The 14,572-nt window shown below is 45.0% G+C and overlaps 1 protein-coding gene across 3 annotated transcripts in view; it reads right to left on the bottom strand.

Moving 5' to 3' along the window:
- Nucleotides 1-14,572, bottom strand: part of LOC121587436 (catenin alpha-1) — a 215,167-nt gene that overhangs the window by 51,627 nt on the left and 148,968 nt on the right. For all 3 annotated transcript variants that reach the window (XM_041904344.2, XM_041904326.2, XM_041904336.2), the window contains exon 14: nucleotides 11,221-11,372. In XM_041904344.2, coding sequence (XP_041760278.2) covers nucleotides 11,221-11,372 — 152 coding nt within the window. The remainder of the gene's footprint in view (nucleotides 1-11,220; nucleotides 11,373-14,572) is intronic.

The raw sequence follows: 14,572 nt of genomic DNA, 5'->3' as shown, positions 1-14,572 counted from the left end.
CCTATTTGACTGATAGACCTTAGCTTCCAGCCCAATACATTTTTAACTATATCTTTAGTCTACTTGGCAATAGGGAAGATCATAAGAATTCCTCTTCTACAAATAACCCACGCAATTCATCAGCTTATTTTACCAGCATTGCTCCACAGACGCAAGTAAAATATAATTTATTTCTAATTTGACGCGCTGTAACGCCGTTGACAGTCACGGTCTGTCTGTTTTCTCTCATTCACTCCTGTGCATTCTAATTCCAGCGTGTTCACGCGCACCAAAAACATTTTTCATTTGATTTGGGCTTCAAGTCCCTTGGGTAAAAGCATCTACTAAGTGGCATACTTATAATATTGATTGTAATCCTCCAACCCTTTTTCCTTGTCCACAGCCCTGACCTGAATGCCAAACATGTAACATACATCTCCTCCCATCCCTGTGTTAGTATGGCTGACATGAAGTTAGCAAGGCCTCGCTTGACTGACAGAAAATACAATCCATTTGGTGGTTGTGATATGAGAGAAGAGGAGAGAGAAGGAGAGAGAAGAGGAGAGAGAGAAGAGAGAGAAGGAGAGAGAAGAGAAGAGAGAAGGAGAGAGAAGAGGAGAGAGAGAAGAGAGAAGAGGAGAGAGAAGAGAAGAGAAAATAGGAGAGAGAGAGGGAGGGAGAAGAGAAGAGGAGAGAGAAGGAGAGAGAAGAGAGAGGGAGAAGAAGAGAGAGAAGGAGAGAGAGAAGAGGAGGGAGAGAAGAGGAGGGAGAGAAGAGGAGGGAGAAGAGGAGGGAGAAGGAGAGAGAAGGAGAGATAGAAGAGGAGAGAGAAGAGGGGGAGAGAGAAGAGAGAAGGGAGGGGAGAAGAGAAGAGAGGGAGGGGAGAGAGAAGAGAGAAGGGAGGGGAGAGAGAAGAGAGAAGGGAGGGGGAGAGAGAAGAGAGAAGGGAGGGGGAGAGAGAAGAGAGAAGGGAGGGGGAGAGAGAAGAGAGAAGGGAGGGGGAGAGAGAAGAGAGAAGGGAGGGGGAGAGAGATAAGGATACATTCTCTCCTGTGCTGCAACTCCCTTCATGCTTATCCGTCTGTCTCTATATATCCCTTATCCGTCTGTCTCTATATATCCCTTATCCGTCTGTCTCTATATATCCCTTATCCGTCTGTCTCTATATATCCCTTATCCGTCTGTCTCTATATATCCCTTTATCCGTCTGTCTCTATATATCCCTTATCCGTCTGTCTCTATATATCCCTTATCCGTCTGTCTCTATATATCCCTTATCCGTCTGTCTCCATATATCCCTTATCCGTCTGTCTCTATATATCCCTTATCCGTCTGTCTCTATATATCCCTTATCCGTCTGTCTCTATATATCCCTTATCCGTCTGTCTCTATATATCCCTTATCCGTCTGTCTCTATATATCCCTTATCCGTCTGTCTCTATATATCCCTTATCCGTCTGTCTCTATATATCCCTTATCCGTCTGTCTCTATATATCCCTTATCCGTCTGTCTCTATATATCCCTTATCCGTCTGTCTCTATATATCCCTTATCCGTCTGTCTCTATATATCCCTTATCCGTCTGTCTCTATATATCCCTTATCCGTCTGTCTCTATATATCCCTTATCCGTCTGTCTCTATATATCCCTTATCCGTCTGTCTCTATATATCCCTTATCCGTCTGTCTCTATATATCCCTTATCCAACTGTCTACATATATCCCTTATCCGTCTCTCTATATATCCCTTATCCGTCTGTCTCTATATATCCCTTATCCGTCTGTCTCCATATATCCCTTATCCAACTGTCTACATATATCCCTTATCCGTCTGTCTCTATATATCCCTTATCCGTCTGTCTCTATATATCCCTTATCCGTCTGTCTCCATATATCCCTTATCCAACTGTCTACATATATCCCTTATCCGTCTGTCTCTATATATCCCTTATCCAACTGTCTACATATATCCCTTATCCGTCTGTCTCTATATATCCCTTATCCAACTGTCTACATATATCCCTTATCCGTCTGTCTCTATATATCCCTTATCCGTCTGTCTCTATATATCCCTTATCCGTCTGTCTCTATATATCCCTTATCCGTCTGTCTCTATATATCCCTTATCCGTCTGTCTCTATATATCCCTTATCCGTCTGTCTCTATATATCCCTTATCTGTCTGTCTCTATATATCCCTTATCCGTCTGTCTCTATATATCCCTTATCCGTCTGTCTCTATATATCCCTTATCCGTCTGTCTCTATATATCCCTTATCCGTCTGTCTCTATATATCCCTTATCCGTCTGTCTCTATATATCCCTTATCCGTCTGTCTCTATATATCCCTTATCCGTCTGTCTCTATATATCCCTTATCCGTCTGTCTCTATATATCCCTTATCCGTCTGTCTCTATATATCCCTTATCCGTCTGTCTCTATATATCCCTTATCCAACTGTCTACATATATCCCTTATCCGTCTGTCTCTATATATCCCTTATCCGTCTGTCTCTATATATCCCTTATCCGTCTGTCTCCATATATCCCTTATCCAACTGTCTCCATATATCCCTTATCCAACTGTCTACATATATCCCTTATCCGTCTGTCTCTATATATCCCTTATCCGTCTGTCTCTATATATCCCTTATCCGTCTGTCTCCATATATCCCTTATCCAACTGTCTACATATATCCCTTATCCGTCTGTCTCTATATATCCCTTATCCAACTGTCTACATATATCCCTTATCCGTCTGTCTCTATATATCCCTTATCCAACTGTCTACATATATCCCTTATCCGTCTGTCTCTATATATCCCTTATCCGTCTGTCTACATATATCCCTTATCTGTCTGTCTCTATATATCCCTTATCCGTCTGTCTACATATATCCCTTATCCGTCTGTCTCTATATATCCCTTATCCGTCTGTCTCTATATATCCCTTATCCGTCTGTCTCTATATATCCCTTATCCGTCTGTCTCTATATATCCCTTATCCGTCTGTCTCTATATATCCCTTATCCGTCTGTCTCTATATATCCCTTATCCGTCTGTCTCTATATATCCCTTATCCGTCTGTCTCTATATATCCCTTATCCGTCTGTCTCTATATATCCCTTATCCGTCTGTCTCTATATATCCCTTATCCGTCTGTCTCTATATATCCCTTATCCAACTGTCTACATATATCCCTTATCCGTCTGTCTCTATATATCCCTTATCCGTCTGTCTCTATATATCCCTTATCCGTCTGTCTCTATATATCCCTTATCCAACTGTCTACATATATCCCTTATCCAACTGTCTACATATATCCCTTATCCGTCTGTCTCTATATATCCCTTATCCGTCTGTCTCTATATATCCCTTATCCGTCTGTCTCTATATATTCCTTATCCGTCTGTCTCTATATATTCCGTTGGTAATGGATTCAGATCCCTCATGGTCTAACAATATCACAAGGTCTCACCGTGACACACCATCTCACTCACCATGGAATATCAAGGTCTCACCGTGACACACCATCTCACTCACCATGGAATATATAGAGATGCTTGTTCACTAGAGAGGAGAGAGTGTGTGTTGTGTGTTTGTGTGTTGTGTGTGTGTGTTGTGTGTTTGTGTGTGTGTGTGTGTGTTGTGTGTTTGTGTGTGTGTTGTGTGTGTGTTTGTGTGTGTGTGTTGTGTGTGTTGTGTGTTTGTGTTTGTGTTGTGTGTTTGTGTTGTGTGTGTGTTGTGTGTTTGTGTGTTGTGTGTTTGTGTGTTGTGTGTTTGTGTGTGTGTTGTGTTTGCGTGTGTGTGTGTGTGTGTGTGTGTGTGTTTGTGTGTGTGTGTTGTGTGTGTGTGTTGTGTTTGTGTGTGTGTGTTTGTGTTGTGTGTTTGTTGTGTGTTTGTGTGTGTGTTTGTGTGTGTGTTGTGTGTTGTGTGTTTGTTGTGTGTGTGTGTTGTGTGTTTGTGTGTGTGTGTGTTGTGTGTTTGTTGTGTGTGTGTGTGTTGTGTGTTTGTGTGTGTGTGTGTTGTGTGTTTGTGTGTGTGTTGTGTGTGTGTGTCCATCTCTCTGTGACTTCAGCCCTCTCTGTAGGAGGACTACCACACACAGATATTACAGGCATGTCCTAGTTGTTTAATCCCAAGAGGGGTTAAAAGTCTAAACCTCATCTTGTAAGTGTTTATATTAAATGTCCTCCTCCACACTAGCGGGATAGGTAAACAGACTAGACACCTACGTTGATTGACAGTGACGGTCAACCAATGAGAACCTTCATCCTCTTTTTGACGGTTGAATCCACCTCCTGACAGTGGACCAGTAGATGACATACAAGGAGATGTGAGATTCTATTTTTACCCTGCGCTGCTTTCAGAACCGGCCTCGGGCTACAGTTAACCCCGACTGCTCCTCTCGCTCCTTCTACCTACTGTAACTGCTCTCTCTGAACCCCTCTTCCTCCCTCTCTAATCCGTCTTCCTCCCCCTCTACCAGTCCAGTGACATCTTATACCCAGTGGGTGGTCAAGGAGGGGGCCTGTCGTCCCGTCAGACACCCCAGGGAAGGGACATTATGCTGCGGGCTACGACCGACATGGGCTGGAGCTGCCCGGGGGGTAGCTCCACTTCCATAGGTAAAAGCCTGTCCATCTTAAAATAACCCCAGACCCGCAAAACGATCTGTTCACATTGAGGAGTAAAACCCACTGCCTGGGCTTGGGTGCGTTCGTTTATGCCCTCTTGAACTGCTGTTTCAAAGAGTGACAGAGTTCAGTTTGTCTAAACGTGGTCTTCCATGTTCTATGGGACTAGGCTTCAACCTTTGTCCTGGTACATCTGTAACAGTGTATTTGTTATTAAGACCAATCTAAACCAAGTCCAGGTCAGAGTGCAGCAGAGTGGTGTGGTTGCAGACTTTTTTCTGGATCAAAAAAGGGGCTTCGGTGGTGGGCGTGGCAGGGCACAATGGGCACAGTTGGCCCCATCTTGGCGGTGTAGAGGATTTTATTCATTTTTAAGCCAATTTCCTGCAATTCTACAATTCCCCCACATTCGGAGAGAAAACGTGCAGTTTTAGAAAGAACATTTGCAGCAATTCTACATATTTCTCCATGGCTAAGGTTGTGTTAATTTGCTCAAACATAAAAACAAAATCAATATAGCTAAATTCATTGTATTGGGAATTTTCGATTCTCCCAAGCATTAATAAAAACATTATAATTATTATTATTGGAAATGAATTTAATCTGGGACCAATTGTTTTATTAATGCTTGGGAGAACTGTTGTTTTACATTGTTTGGACTTCCAATCCCAGAGGAAACCCTGCTTCGTGTTTCTGCTCCAGTCTAATCCCAGAGGAAACCCTGCTTCGTGTTTCTGCTCCAGTCTAATCCCAGAGGAAACCCTGCTTCGTGTTTCTGCTCCAGTCTAATCCCAGAGGAAACCCTGCTTCGTGTTTCTGCTCCAGTCTGATCCCAGAGGAAACCCTGCTTCGTGTGTGTTTCTGCTCCAGTCTAATCCCAGAGGAAACCCTGCTTCGTGTGTGTTTCTGCTCCAGTCTAATCCCAGAGGAAACCCTGCTTCGTGTGTGTTTCTGCTCCAGTCTAATCCCAGAGGAAACCCTGCTTCGTGTTTCTGCTCCAGTCTGATCCCAGAGGAAACCCTGCTTCGTGTGTGTTTCTGCTCCAGTCTAATCCCAGAGGAAACACTGCTTCGTGTTTCTGCTCCAGTCTGATCCCAGAGGAAACCCTGCTTCGTGTTTCTGCTCCAGTCTAATCCCAGAGGAAACCCTGCTTCGTGTGTGTTTCTGCTCCAGTCTAATCCCAGAGGAAACCCTGCTTCGTGTGTGTTTCTGCTCCAGTCTAATCCCAGAGGAAACCCTGCTTCGTGTGTTTCTGCTCCAGTCTAATCCCAGAGGAAACCCTGCTTCGTGTGTTTCTGCTCCAGTCTAATCCCAGAGGAAACCCTGCTTCGTGTGTTTCTGCTCCAGTCTAATCCCAGAGGAAACCCTGCTTCGTGTGTGTTTCTGCTCCAGTCTAATCCCAGAGGAAACCCTGCTTCGTGTGTGTTTCTGCTCCAGTCTAATCCCAGAGGAAACCCTGCTTCGTGTGTGTTTCTGCTCCAGTCTAATCCCAGAGGAAACCCTGCTTCGTGTGTTTCTGCTCCAGTCTAATCCCAGAGGAAACCCTGCTTCGTGTTTCTGCTCCAGTCTAATCCCAGAGGAAACCCTGCTTCGTGTTTCTGCTCCAGTCTAATCCCAGAGGAAACCCTGCTTCGTGTGTTTCTGCTCCAGTCTAATCCCAGAGGAAACCCTGCTTCGTGTATGTTTCTGCTCCAGTCTAATCCCAGAGGAAACCCTGCTTCATGTGTTTCTGCTCCAGTCTAATCCCAGAGGAAACCCTGCTTCGTGTGTGTTTCTGCTCCAGTCTAATCCCAGAGGAAACCCTGCTTCGTGTGTGTTTCTGCTCCAGTCTAATCCCAGAGGACCCTGTGGCGCTGACTAACCCTCAGGTCTGATCAGAGCCGTCTACAGCAACACGGGGGGGTCCGATGGGTCGACTGAACCAGATGTAGACTAGTAACTAGGCTTCTCATCAATCCTAGCACTAGACATAAACCAACACACACAACCAGGTAGCTAAACACATGGTTGTGGCGGTCATGACATTTTGTCAGCCGGTTATTGTCATGCAAAAGACTGCCGGTCTCACGGTAATTGAACGTTAATTAACAAACAAGTTTAGCAACTCCAGGGCTTCACGCATACATCGACATTTACATTTTAGTCATTTAGCAGACACTCTTATCCAAAGCGACTTACAGTTAAGTGAGTGCATACATTTTCATACTGGCCCCCCCGTGGGAAACGAACCCACAACCCTGGCGTTGCAAGCGCCATGCTCTACCAACTGAACTACAGGGGATACAAGCTGCATACAAGCAGCTGATGCACACCTTTGGAACATCTACATTAACAAAGTAAATAAATCAATTTAATATACACCATCACAATGAATCAATTTATTTTAGTCAGGTCTAAAGAAACATTATGATACGAAGAAAATGTATTTCAGAAGAACAGAATACGAGTTGGCCTACTGTATGTTACCTGGCTATGCTCCATGCCATAGGCTGTAGGCTTGTTCATTTAGCAGACAAGATACGCTTATAAGTCCCTGCTATTATTTTATATTATATGATTTTATAGTAAGAAGAATATAATTGAACTTAGCTGAATAAAATAGAAAGGATATTTTTCCCATTCTGGATGTTGAGTGTATAAAATGATCATTTGAAACAGGTCCTGTACGGTTGATTTAAACAGGTCCTGTACGGTTGATTTAGAGTTATTTGGCAACTTTAGTTGTAAATTATAAAAACCTTAGAATGTGTTAAAAATCTAAACATATGGGCTGCATGATGCGACTATAGTCTATTGATGATTTGAGAAAGTCTGGAGAAGAAAAAAAAAGCTTGCGCTCTGTTCCTTGCCTCGGGCTGCACAGCTGTTCTCTCATCAAGTGATCATATTTTCACCCATCAATTCTCAATTTAATCTTGTTTTTACTAATATGTCAAATTAGCTTAGATTTAGAATGGCCCATTATCAAATGGGAAGGAACAGAGGCAGGAAAAAAATAAAAAATAAAAGACGTCAACCGTATAAGCACTCGAACAGCAAATGGAGGCTGGGTGCTTACCCGTCAGTCCGTTTCTCAATGATGCTGGACAGGCTACTTCGGTTTTATAGCGGAGCTGTGCTTAGTATGAGCAGCTGAGAAAGAAATATAACACTTATTTCACTTCACACATCAACCACTGTTTGAGGAGCATGCTCTCGCTGCGCGACAGGTGATATTCTGCCCAAACTCTGTATGAAATGGGCTCTCCAACCCTGTTCCTCCAGCTACCCAGTACTCTGTATGCCATGGGCTCTCCAACCCTGTTCCTCCAGCTACCCAGTACTATGTATGCCATGGGCTCTCCAACCCTGTTCCTCCAGCTACCCAGTACTCTGTATGAAATGGGCTCTCCAACCCTGTTCCTCCAGCTACCCAGTACTCTGTATGCCATGGGCTCTCCAACCCTGTTCCTCCAGCTACCCAGTACTCTGTATGCCATGGGCTCTCCAACCCTGTTCCTCCAGCTACCCAGTACTCTGTATGCCATGGGCTCTCCAACCCTGTTCCTCCAGCTACCCAGTACTCTGTATGCCATGGGCTCTCCAACCCTGTTCCTCCAGCTACCCAGTACTCTGTATGCCATGGGCTCTCCAACCCTGTTCCTGCAACTACCCAGTACTCTGTATGCCATGGGCTCTCCAACCCTGTTCCTCCAGCTACCCAGTACTCTGTATACCATGGGCTCTCCAACCCTGTTCCTCCAGCTACCCAGTACTCTGTATGCCATGGGCTCTCCAACCCTGTTCCCCCAGCTACCCAGTACTCTGTATACCATGGGCTCTCCAACCCTGTTCCCCCAGCTACCCAGTACTCTGTATACCATGGGCTCTCCAACCCTGTTCCTCCAGCTACCCAGTACTCTGTATGCCATGGGCTCTCCAACCCTGTTCCTCCAGCTACCCAGTACTCTGTATACCATGGGCTCTCCAACCCTGTTCCTGCAGCTACTCAGCGCTTAATTTGGGAAACCAAGTGAAATCTGTTCTAGAACATCGATTGTAACATGTTTTCGCAACGAAACATATTTCACTTAACTGTTGACAGCCCATCTGCGCGCTTGAGAAAGGGATAAAGGAGCGAGAGGAGATGGAAACGCATGAAAATATTAAATAATCTATTACTAGGCTATTCAAAATCATATACAAATTCACTAATTGTAAGCTAACTGTATGCCACCCTGCACAATCAATGAACCAACAGCATCGACTTGGGTTATACGTTCTCTCCCAGACTCATGGATAGACATTTTGTAGCAGCGTAGCATGAGGTAACCAGTCCATCCAGTATGCATAATAATACAGTCCACGCTCAAAGGAGATTATTCAAATGTGTTTAATTGTGGAGTGTAGGCTAGACCAATGACATACCAAAGACATCTTCAATCAGTTTTGTTTTGTGTTTTTCTGCCATGCATAATGTGTGTTAGACTAGGTATTGTGTAAGAGCACAATCATCAATTTAATTCAGTTTTTTTTAGGAAGGGCCTGGGATCATAAGCCCATGCATAATCTCTAATATGCGTACGGGTGTTATGAATTAATCATCACCTTAGAAAGCGCTGTCCATTTTGCTGTGTTTGGCTTTGAAACAAGATCCACAAGTACCATGTTTAACACTCAGTTTCAACCTGCTTATGAACTTCTCTCTTCAAATTGATCATCACGGTGAGGTGAGTTTTAAAAGCATGATACTGTTTGATGATAAGTGTTTGATGTGATTTTAGATTGCATTTACATTGATGTCAGAGTGGTTAGAGGCACAATATAGCCCTGAGTCCCAGGCCATTAGGACCTGATGGATGTTAAGGTACGACCAACGCATGTCCTGAGTGCATAACAGATTACCGTGAATCAATGGTCATGTGGAATTTTACTGGAGGTCATAATGAATGACTGTCGGTGTGGTGATAATACGGTCACCACAACAGCCCTAACCAGCACCGCAGGCCCCTGCGATAACGGCTTAACCAATCAGGATACCAAGAGTGGAGCAGGGCAGAGAACACTGAATGTAGTGCTCTCTCTCTCTCCCTCTGTCCTGCTGACTCCAACTTAATTATACTAATGAAAACACCACCATCTTAAAGCAATTCCTTATTATAATGCAAACAGCTCGCAAAAATCCAATTAGCATAACAAAAAAATCCCAGTCACAATCCGTCCGTTTAAGCTAGAGATATCCGTTTTTGCATGGGTTGCGTCTCAATCCACCACATCCGCCAATGGCGACCTTCCGCATCTGTTTGCCAAACCATGAGACATCCCAAAAAAATCGGTATTTTCACGAAAACGTCTGTTAGCGTCCAAATCGTTTGGGACACACACTAACGTGTCTCACGTCGGTTGTTTTGCTCTAGGACGCCCACAAGCCTCACAAGACTAGTCTGAACGTAACCCGGTACCAGGTTAAAAAAAGAAATGGAAGTACATATGGAAGTGCCTAAATAAAATAGAAATAGTTTCCTGATCTTTCTGATCTCTCAGATATAGGACAGACACTTCAGAACAAACTTCCTTTTGATAACTTTTTGGGACCGTTTTTCCATGTGTGAATCTGTTATTCAATGGGTTTCTATGGGCTAATATTGCAGTAAGGCCAATTTCATCAAATCATTTATTAATACTAGAATTCTAAATCAAAAAGCTAAAATGATCCTCGGTATGACCATCTTATAACAATTCCATATGTTCGCTTAGTAGACCCCTCCCACCTCTCACACTCATGAAATTAAAAACATGATGCAGAGAGCATCAGTTCACACTCACAGCCTAGTTCACTAAACAGGCTTGCACACACACACACACACACACACACACACACGGGCTTTCAGACAGCGCTTCGTCCTAAAGGTTTGTGTTAATCTAAATTAACGCCATACTCTACCAGGATAATAAACGTTAAGGCTATAAAACATGGTCTGGGACCTGCTTAATTGAATGAAAGGGTGAGCGATGTTAGAGCTAGACGTCGCTATGCCAAATGGCTAGCTGTAGTCGGATCACCGCTCCAGTAGGAGGCGCTACAGATCATTGCAGTTGGGAGGAGAAGAGGCACCAGAGAGAAGAAGACTAACAATGCTGTCGGATTAACGAGGAGAGAAAGGGGTACAGATATCTAAACGAAAAATGTTGCACTCCCATGACAAAACGTTAAACCCCCTGACAAGGTCCCTCACGACGCCAGGACAGCGGAGTCACTCACCACCTTCCGGAGACATTTGAAACCCCACCTCTTTAAAGAATTCCTGGGATAGGATAAAGTAATCCTTCTACCAATGTATGCACTCACTAACTGTAAGTCGTAAAATTTACTGGAGGCGCAAAGACATTTAAGTGAAGGAGAGGCTCATGAAACAGTGCATGGTGGATGTAGTGTGTAGACTCACATGATCAAGCCAACAGGGCAGTAAAGGAGAGTTCAGGCCCATAAACAGTGCACTATGTAGAGTCTAGTGTGCACTATGTAGAGTCTAGTGTGCACTATGTAGAGTCTAGTGTGCACTATGTAGAGTCTAGTGTGCACTATGTAGAGTCTAGTGTGCACTATGTAGAGTCTAGTGTGCACTCACCCTGATCATGAGCACGGCCTTGCGGATGTCGCGGACTCCGTCGTAGACCAGACGGGAGGCGTCGATGAACTCGTTCTCATCGACGGGGAGGGTGGGGTTTGCACTCAGAGCCTCTACCGCTGCCTCAACCTGCTCTGTGAACCTAGGCATGACTGGAGGAGGTGGGAGAACCAAGGGGTGGGATGTCAATCAAATGTGCTATATCTATTGTACACAGTAAATAAGAAGGGGGGGGAGGAGAGATGGAGAGAGAGAGAGAGAGAGAGAGAGAGGGAAAGCAGTATCGACCGTACACAGTAAATAAAAGTGAAAATAACCCATGCTACAGAATGACAGGTCTGACTCAATGCAGCCGAAAAACCGGCTCTTAGCAAACAGCAGGCTACCAGGCCCATAGCTAAGTGATCATGAAGACCAAAAGCAGGCTCAGAATACCCGTCGTCTCCAGCTCCGTGTGAGTGAGCAGCAGCACCAGGACCGAATCCAGACTCCGGAGTCCACTCTGTTTTATGACCCGTGTTGTTCCGACCGTGATGGAGGTACCCAGAGCTAGGCCCTGTCCCAAATGGCACCCTATTCCCTATATAGCACACTACTTTTTACTACAGCCCTATAGGCCATGGTCAAAAGTAGTGCACTATTTGGGGACACGTTTCAGGAAGCTAGGCGTGTGTCGTACGTCACTACTTCACAGGAGAGTCATTTGAACGTTTAAAAAAAAAATTCTGGAACATGGACTTTTATGTGCCTAAATAACAAACTTGTAAATACAAATAAAATTGTTAAATTACGAGCCTAGTTGGTTTAGCCACACAAAAAAAAGACAGGAACCTTCCCGCTAGCCATGATTATTGGCTGAGAATGGATGGGCTGGACATGCCGGGAGATGAGTTTCGAATGGAAGAAGTTTGGAACCGCCAAGATTCTTCCTAGAGCTGGCCGCCCGGCCAAACTGAGCAATCGGGGGAGAAGGGCCTTGGTCAGGGAGGTGACGAAGAACCCAATGGTCACTTTGCAAGAGCTCCAGAGTTCCTCTGTGGAGATGGGAGAACCTTCCAGAAGGACAACCATCTCTGCAGCACTCCACCGATCACGCATTTATGGTAGAGTGGCCAGACAGAAGCCATTCCTCAGTAAAAAGGCACATGACAGCCCGCTTGGAGTTTGCCCAAAGGCACCTAAAGGACTCTCAGACCATGAGAAACAAGATTACCTGGTCTGATGAAACCAAGATTGAACTCTTTGGCCTGAAGTGTCACGTCTGGAGGAAACCTGGCACCATCCCTACGGTGATATCTTTCAGTGGCAGGGACCTGGGAGACTAGTCAGGAAAACCTGCTCAGGACCTCAGACTGGGGCCAAGGTTCAGGACAACGACCCTAAGCACACAGCCAAGACAACGCAGGAGTGGCTTTGGGACAAGTCGCTGAATGTCATTGAGTGGCCCAGCCAGAGAATGGACTTAAACCCGATCAAACATCTCTGGAGAGACCTGAAAAGAGCTGTGCAGTGACGCTCCCCATCCAACCTGACAGAGCTTGAGAGGATCTGCAGAGAAGAATGGGAGAAACTCCCCAAATACAGGTGTGCCAAGCTTGTAGCGTCATACCCAAGAAGACTCAAGGCTGTAATCTCTGCCAAAGGTGCTTCAACAAAGTACTGAGTAAAGGGTCTGAATACTTATGGAAATGTTATATTTCAGTATGTGTTTTTTTTATACATTTGCAAAAATGTATAAAAACCTGTTTTTGCTTTGTCATTATGGGGTATTGTGTGTAGATTGATGAGGGGGGAAAAAACAATGTGATCCATTTTAGAATAAGGCTGTAACGTAACAAAATGTGGAAAAAGTAAAGGGGTCTGAATACTTTCCCAATGCACTGTAGTGTTTACCAGAGACAGTTATTTGAAGCACAACATGACATGTACCAAAGTCAGATTAGGATGTAGGCCAAGGACAAGGTTAAGTGTATTTTTACCTGGAGTTTTTCCCTTATTGCAGGCTATCTTCCCTTATTGCAGGCTATCTTCCCTTATTGCAGGCTATCTTCCCTTATTGCAGGCTATCTTCCCTTATTGCAGGCTATCTTCCCTTATTGCAGGCTATCTTCCCTTATTGCAGGCTATCTTCCCTTATTGCAGGCTATCTTCCCTTATTGCAGGCTATCTTCCCCTTATTGCAGGCTATCTTCCCTTATTGCAGGCTATCTTCCCTTATTGCAGGCTATCTTCCCTTATTGCAGGCTATCTTCCCTTATTGCAGGCTATCTTCCCTTATTGCAGGCTATCTTCCCTTATTGCAGGCTACTACGGTTAGTCTTCAAATCTTTGGTTGTTTACTACACTGTGAATCCTTAAGGAGATGGGCGGGGCTAAGGCTTAAGAGGGTGTGAACGATGCTGAATGGGTGTAGACAAAGAAGAGCTCTCCAGTAGGTGTACCAAAACATTCAACGGTCATTTTCTCAAAAGTGGGGTCAACTTTCAAAGCAGAATTACTTTCCCATTGCAGTGTATGATATACCATCTTCTTGCTCTGAGTCTCTACTTTTATCCAATGTAAAAAAATATATATATATAATTCTAACGCATAGGACCGAATCCAGGTGGTGGGTCACATATAGGGAATAGGTTGCCAGTTGGGACTCATCCCTAGTGTGCAGGGAGCTTATTTGGAGCTGCGGTGCCTCCATTCCCAGTCACGCCTTTAAATCCTCCATTTGATACAGACCCCAAGGTGACAGACCATCAAAGGGTGATATGACCATAAACCAACACTCACACAGATACTCTCAAGAGGCCTCCACAATTGCAATGAATATCAAATGATCTCCTTTCTAAAGACCACAACTAGCTAAACTCTGCCTTCCCCAATAAACAAACAAAGAGTGTTGGTTGCCGTTTAATCCTGAAAAACAACCCAGATTGGCCACTGAATAGTTCATGAAGGCCTAGCTAGATGTAGTGATTATAGAGAGCTTCATGGAGAATGTCTGGTTGATCCATTTACTGCCTTACAGCTTTACATAGAACTGGTGCTAAAAGAGGAGGGTCGCACGATGGGGGATAGATGGGAGGGGGATAGAGGGAAGTTGTGGAGAGGATGGGGGAGGAGGGGATGGGGGAGGGAGAGGATGGGGGAGGGAGGGGATGGGGGAGGGAGAGGATGGGGGAGGGAGGGGATGGGGGAGGGAGGGGATGGGGGGAGGGAGAGGATGGGGGAGGGAGGGGATGGGGAGGGAGGGGGGGTGGGGGAGGGAGAGGATGGGGGAGGGAGGGGATGGGGAGGGAGGGGATGGGGAGGATGGGGGAGGGAGGGGATGGGGGAGGGAGAGGATGGGGGAGGGAGGGGG

The sequence above is a fragment of the Coregonus clupeaformis genome, chromosome 2 (genome assembly GCF_020615455.1).
Source record: "Coregonus clupeaformis isolate EN_2021a chromosome 2, ASM2061545v1, whole genome shotgun sequence".
Classification (NCBI taxonomy): domain Eukaryota; kingdom Metazoa; phylum Chordata; class Actinopteri; order Salmoniformes; family Salmonidae; genus Coregonus; species Coregonus clupeaformis.
Note: the sequence above shows the minus strand (reverse complement) of the source record. Positions and strands in the feature narration are given on the sequence as shown.